Raw genomic sequence first — 6,328 nt, 5'->3', positions numbered from 1 at the left:
TTTCCATTCTCTTTCATCTCTCTCTCTTTCTATAAAATTTCATTTTAGTTTCTATTTTGTTTTTAATTTTTATTTTGGTCTATATATTTATTTATTTATACTTTTTTAATCATTGGATTAATTTCACTTTTGATCATTATACTTATATATTATTTATTCTCAAAAAATATTTTTGACTAATATTTACTTTTTGATTTTTATTTTGATCCTTATATTTATTTATTTATATTTTTTTTATCCCTAGACTAATCCCACTTATGATCCTTATACTTATTTATTTTTACTTTTTTATCCTGAAAAATAATTTTGACAAATATTTTTCTTTTATCATATTATTCGGTTTTGGTATTTATTTTTAATTATTTTAAAATAATTATTTTCTTTTTAAAATAGAATATTTATGCATTTTTTTTGAATTATTATTTCAATTTTTTCAGTTTCATCATTCTTTTGATTTTAATGGTTGAATAAATTGATTTTCATTCTGATATTTACATGTGATTAATTTATTAATATAGACACATGTATGAATAGAAATTATTATTAAAAACACAACTCTGGTTTATTACCTCATTTGAACCAAACATCCACAAAGGGAATCCTGGGTATATCATTCCCTTTGTGGAACTGAAACAAACAGAGAATGGAATTTAGAGTCATTCTATTCCTTTCTCCTTGTTTCCCTTTCTTGATTTCATTCTGTTATCCCTGTGTGAACCAAACGCCCCCTAAGAAGAACAAAGTGCTGAAGAATAAATTGAGGCTAAAAAGACGTTTTTGGAATGAAATTAGAAATGGAAACTAAGAAAAACAAAACTATGACATAGTGTAGGTGTTTTTGTTTGGTTTTGTTAGGTTGATTGGTTGGAGTTTGGAATGATGACTTAAGGTCTTATTTATAGTATTTTGAGATGGTTTGTTGGTTGTACATGTTGCCCACTTGCCTAATTTTTCTCTCATCTTTTGTCCACTACTTAAAATCATCTCACTTCTCAATATTTGCCACTTCATCTCACTCTTCCTAACTTCACTCCCACTACTTGCCACCTCATCCCACTTTTTCTTTAATCTTGGGTTCATGGGTTGTGTGGTGCACATGTATGAATAATGTGTCAAACTCAAGGAGTGAGCTATTGGTTAGGTTTTTAGCTCGTTGAGACATCCTGCGACTCCGATTCTTTGAACTATTCCTGAGTGGTGCTACCGAGTCATGTATCACGCGTCGTGTGGCTTATTTTTATGCACCTTTAGCGTGTCATTTTATGTCTCACACGGCGTGTGGGTTAGACCACACGTCGTGTGAATTAAATTATTGGGTAAATAATTTATTAGTTCCCTCCTTTTTACCTAACACACGATTTAGCCTCTCAATTTTGAAATATACATTATAAGGTCCATATCTTTTATCAATTTTAACTCTTTAGTCCTTCTGTCTAATTTGTTTAGATTTTTAATTGTTATATTTGGCATAAACAGACAGTTAGAAAATAACAGAGTAATATGGTCATTTTGTATCGTACTATGGTTGTCCTAAAAGCTAAGATATATTAGGTTAAAAATCTAATAAAAATAGAAAAATGATCAAAGGGTTACTATTGACAAAATATATGAAACTTATAATGTGTTTTTCAAAATAGAAAGACCAAACAATAAGTTACGTAAAAATGTATGAACTAATAAATTATTTATCTTAAATTTTTATAGGTACACTACAAAAAAAAAACCCTTTACCGACGGTTTTTTTCTGCTTTAGCGACGGTTCAAACCGTCGGTAGAGATAGTAGTGGCGGTTTTAAAATCTGTCACAAAAGTGTTGTCAATTCCAGCGTTGCTACCTTTACCGACGGTTTTACTAGGGCGTCGGGGAAAGGTTTTTAATAGGGACGCTATCCTAGTGGCGGTTTAAACCGCCGCTAGAATCGATTTTCACAAAAAAAAAAATACAGGATTTAGCGACAGAACATAGGTCGGTGAATCGTCGCTAAAAAATTAATACCTCAATGAAAAATTTACCGACGAATATTTTGTCACTAAATCCTTGTTCAGTAATGCCACAAAATCCATTTTTCTGGACTATGTCTAACTGTAGCAAACATTTATAACCACATACATCATGCCATTCCAATCAAATTTTACAATAAACCTCACCAATATTGTCAATACGGAAACTAAAAATAACAAAATCTGAAATCAACATAACTAAAATTAAATCACTTATACTCAGGGCGAGCCTTGGCGCAACGGTAAAACGTTGTTGCCGTGTGACCAGAGGTCACGGGTTCGAGTCTTAGGAGCGGCCTCTTGCCAATTAAATTGGCAAGGGAAGGCTTGCCCCCAATACACCCTTGTGGTGGGACCCCTCCCCGGACCCTCGCTCAGCGGGGACGCGTAATGCGACCGGGCCGCCCTTTTTTTTTTTTATACTCAAGTGAATTAACAATTGAACTTCTTCATGTAAATAAAGACCTTGAGCTATGCATATCTCCTTTTTCACTTCTTTGAAGCATGTTCTGAATCCTTCATCTGTCTCCCTATTTTTCCTCTCCTCTGTACTGGAATTGCAACGAAAACTAGAATTTATATTATCCTCATTAAATCACCCATCCAACCTACTAATACATGCTTTTGGGAGTAGGAACTTTCAAAATCAGAAGAAATTAAATCTAGAATTTATACTAACCTCGGTCACAAAGAAGGCGTGGTACCCATGTGGAACTCTATGGGGCAGTTCGACTACGGCAACGGGATCAGCTATCCATTTGGCTTAGATGCCTGTGTCAAGGGAGAAGACAAAACCCAAGGAAACAATAAAAATTCATGGAAATAGTCCCTAGAAAATTTGCTATTTGAACATAAATGATAAAATTGCTAAGGTTTTAGAGAATACCATCTGAAAAATAAATCAGAACCCTTTCCTAATCTTCCGATCACTTCAAGGGAACCTTAAAACCTGTCGACCAAGCAGAAACAATAAAATTGCTAAGGTTTTAGAGAACCAGAATTTGCCTCAAAAAGGGCATTAAAGAAGATATGGGAAAGTATTGGCATAATCGAAGGTGAGAGTGCCGCCACTGGGGAACATATAGTCTTACCGCCATTATGAGTCCATATGCTTTCCATGCTGTTATCTCAAGTTCTTCACTGGGGAACGTATAGTCTTGGCGGCTACTTCTGTACCACGCCATTTTACTAACTATACTTCACCATATGCTCCCTGCTAGAATTGATATTTTAAAGCAGAGTATTATTACCAATAAAATAATTACCTGAATAACATCCGGAATCAAAACATCCACTTGATTGGAAGATCAGGTATCATCCTTATTGTTTCTACATCCAAGATTGCTGGATACTGTCCTGGTGTTCTCTATAATATGGAGACAATTTTCATTAAGAGCAAGCTAAAAAATGAGCATATACAGTAATGGATTTGGTAATAAAATTGTAGCAGATGAATTCTAGGATAGGAATAAACTCAGAATTATTTGTAATAATTTATTCTAGAACACATGTGACAGCAATAGCTATCCATAATTGCATCCCCCATTTCTCAAACACCTGAAAAAACAAGATAAAATAATAATAATGATATAAAAGAAAACCGAGAGGATTGGGAACTTCTAGTTGTTACATGAAATGAAAAGTTACAAGCTTTAGTAAATTGAAACCTTATTGATTGATGTTTATGTTTATCTTCAATTGGGTTTGGGGTTTGGTGATTTATAGTTGAATCCATTGGTAACAGAATTAGCCTGTTCATCAAGAGCATATGCCTCAAGTTCCTCTAAGCTTGGGAGTTTTATAGTTGAATCCATTGGTACCCTTGGTAAAACTCCACTGTTGACAATTCAATGTTGAGTACCAATAATACCCTAAGGTTCCCATATGACGGTAATGGCATCAATGAACCCAGTTGTCACAATCAACACATCAACAGCAGACCCTAATTCGACCTGCAAAGTCTCAAATAAATATCACCATTGCCACTTTGCTCGCCCGAGTAACAAACTTGGTTTCAATTCAGGGTACTACAAATTCAAAAACTTACTTTATTATACAGTAAAAACATTACATTGTAGATACTCTTTCTTGGCTGTGGCAGCCATGAGGCTGAGGAGGAAAGGGCTATGATCTTGCCTCGGCTCCTTCGGAGATATGGAATTGCAAAACGAGTCGTGTAAGCTGATCCCCAGAAGTTCGTATCCTGCATATCACCATTTCAATGAAACCAAAAGCAAGATTAAATTAATCTAGATAGAATTGGAGCTTGATTTAGAATTTTACCATTACAGTCCTAAAATTTGTGATGTCAGTTGCTTCTTCAAGCAGAGAGATCGAACTAATACCAGCATTATTAACTACAGCAAATAGGCTGGCTATACATAATAGTGAAGTTAGAAAATTAAACCAGCACAAGAAAAATGCAAATTGAGTACAAACTATGCTAATAACAGAGAAAGCCAATTATCTACTAATAGTTAATTGAATACAAACAGAAGCATGACATTAACAGAATTAGAGTATGAGAATTCACCATGATTATAAGCAGACACTGAAAAATAACCACATACATAATCATATAAGGTTATCTTATCCATACCACAGGCATGACTATTCAAAATACCTTAGATTATATATAATTTGAGGACATGAAGGCAGGATAAACTCAGTCCCACAAATTCCTGCATACTAGAAAATCATCTTCAAAGTAATGGAAATCATAAGAAATTTCACCAATCCACAGTTGCCACTCGACTCAATATTCTTTACATCCTAATGCTAAGATAATTATGACTACTATTAAAAAAAATAACGTGATTATTTCATCGAAGATCAAGGAAACAAACAAATGATACAACAAAACCAAACTAAAACTGACCTTGGGGTTAATATAAGCAAATGAACTGACCTTGGGGTTAATATAAGCAAATGATTCAACACTGGTTCACATAAATAGGAAATTGAAAACAATACGCATATGCAATCAAATATTTAATTATACATGCAAAATTATCACCATTGCTCCAACTAGTTTCGATATGCAATCACTACTCAATTAGAGTAGCAAATAACTATATAGCCCCTCGAGAATATAGTTGATTATCTCTTCCAAGGATGATGGGAGATGTGCATGAACTCATATTATGTGTGGGTCAATTTTTAGTCAAAAAATTACTAATTGAACCTCTTACACTAACAATATAAATAAATTTCTATGCATTTCTCAAAGTTTCGAACAGAATAAAACAACAGAATGAATAAGTTATGGCAGCAATTTCAAATCATTAATTTTTTGGACCATTACTTGTGTAATTTGTGCTATGGTTAAAGTTATGGAAGTAAGAAGAAGAAACAACTCTAACATTTTAAAAGGGAAACAATGTCGGGAGTAACTTACTTGGAACGGTAATGGCAGCAGAGATGAAAGTTGTCCAGGTTCCCAAACATGGAGATCTAGTTGACAAACAAAGGGAAATCAATTCAAACAAAAAAGCACTAAATATATAGCTCACAAAAGGGATCTAAACCAGGAAATTACAAGGAATTGATGGGATCAAATCTAGAAAAGGAGAAAACCCAAAAAAGCAAAAAACTGGTACAATCGATGAACAGAGATCACTGTTAAAAAGTTAATTTCGATTTAGGTCATGAACAATAAACCGTGAATCTCAGAAATCCACTTGACCAAAATCCCTTAAAAGTCGATCAACAGAAGAAACTCAATCAACAGAAGAAACTGAAAGAGAAGAAAGTCGATCAATAGGTTAACCGTGAATATGATTGAAGAAATTGGGGATCAGATAGGTTAAAAGTGGAACTGGGCTTTCTTTCTTTTTTTTCTTTTCTTCGATCATCAGATTCAATCAATCAAATATGGGCTTTCTATAAGGTAAGTAAGTTAAGCCCATTAGACACTTTTAAAAAGTGTTGGTACAAAAGTGTTGTTAAAGCCTATTATTTTTGTAGTGGTAGAGACCATTTTTCGCTTTCATACAGCGTGTGGCAGCTCGACACGTCGTGTGGAGCGTCCGTGATGTCTCGTTAGCACGTCTTGCAGCTCACGGTGTGTGAATTAATATTTTTCGAACTTTATTTTAAATTTAATCTATACTTTTATTACATAAAATTAAAAAATAAAATTTTTATTTTGTGGCCAACACATCCTTTGAAAATCATGAAATTATTCAAATAGTTTATAGCTTGAATGGCTAATGACTTTGATCCTAAAACAATCCAAAAAAAATTCAATTGACCTTATTTTCAGATAAAGGGTCCGATTAGAACTTCATTCGGAAGTTCAACTTGATATCCTTGAGTTCAGCCACAT

The 6,328-nt window shown here is 33.7% G+C and overlaps 1 protein-coding gene across 12 annotated transcripts; it reads right to left on the bottom strand.

Annotated features, from left to right (window-relative positions):
• Positions 1-2,180: 2,180 nt before the first annotated feature.
• On the bottom strand, positions 2,181-5,831 carry LOC136219003 (11-beta-hydroxysteroid dehydrogenase A-like). Of its 12 annotated transcripts, XR_010684007.1 has the most exons (10): positions 5,540-5,821; positions 5,399-5,454; positions 4,625-4,682; positions 4,285-4,376; positions 4,049-4,204; positions 3,669-3,953; positions 3,093-3,558; positions 2,888-2,950; positions 2,681-2,772; positions 2,181-2,552 (listed from the first exon to the last, which is right to left on the bottom strand). XR_010684007.1 is itself a non-coding variant. In XM_066006196.1 (9 exons), exons 1-4 carry the CDS (start codon positions 5,446-5,448, stop codon positions 3,873-3,875), a joined length of 375 nt encoding a protein of 124 aa, XP_065862268.1. In that variant the 5' UTR covers positions 5,449-5,825; the 3' UTR covers positions 2,181-2,552; positions 2,681-2,772; positions 2,888-2,950; positions 3,093-3,171; positions 3,267-3,558; positions 3,669-3,872. The 12 variants fall into 12 exon arrangements, 5 of the variants coding, with proteins under 5 accessions (XP_065862268.1, XP_065862267.1, XP_065862270.1 ...); XR_010684005.1 differs by having other exon boundaries at positions 5,399-5,820; XR_010684006.1 differs by having other exon boundaries at positions 4,285-4,372; positions 5,399-5,820.
• Between the last annotated feature and the right edge of the window lie 497 nt (positions 5,832-6,328).

This window comes from Euphorbia lathyris, chromosome 2, assembly GCF_963576675.1.
Source record: "Euphorbia lathyris chromosome 2, ddEupLath1.1, whole genome shotgun sequence".
Classification (NCBI taxonomy): Eukaryota; Viridiplantae; Streptophyta; class Magnoliopsida; order Malpighiales; family Euphorbiaceae; genus Euphorbia; species Euphorbia lathyris.
This window is presented reverse-complemented; position numbering and strand designations above follow the sequence as displayed.

Bases quoted from the DNA above. Each gene is read 5' to 3' on its own strand.
- LOC136219003 (XM_066006197.1), bottom strand. From the start codon at position 5,448: ATGTTTGGGAACCTGGACAACTTTCATCTCTGCTGCCATTACCGTTCC. The intron at 4,373-5,398 runs GTAAGTTACTCC...ATGTATAGCCAG, and splicing joins TGCTGCCATTACCGTTCCAA to CCTATTTGCTGTAGTTAATA. The intron at 3,954-4,048 runs GTAAGTTTTTGA...GAGACTTTGCAG, and splicing joins TGTTTTTACTGTATAATAAA to GTCGAATTAGGGTCTGCTGT.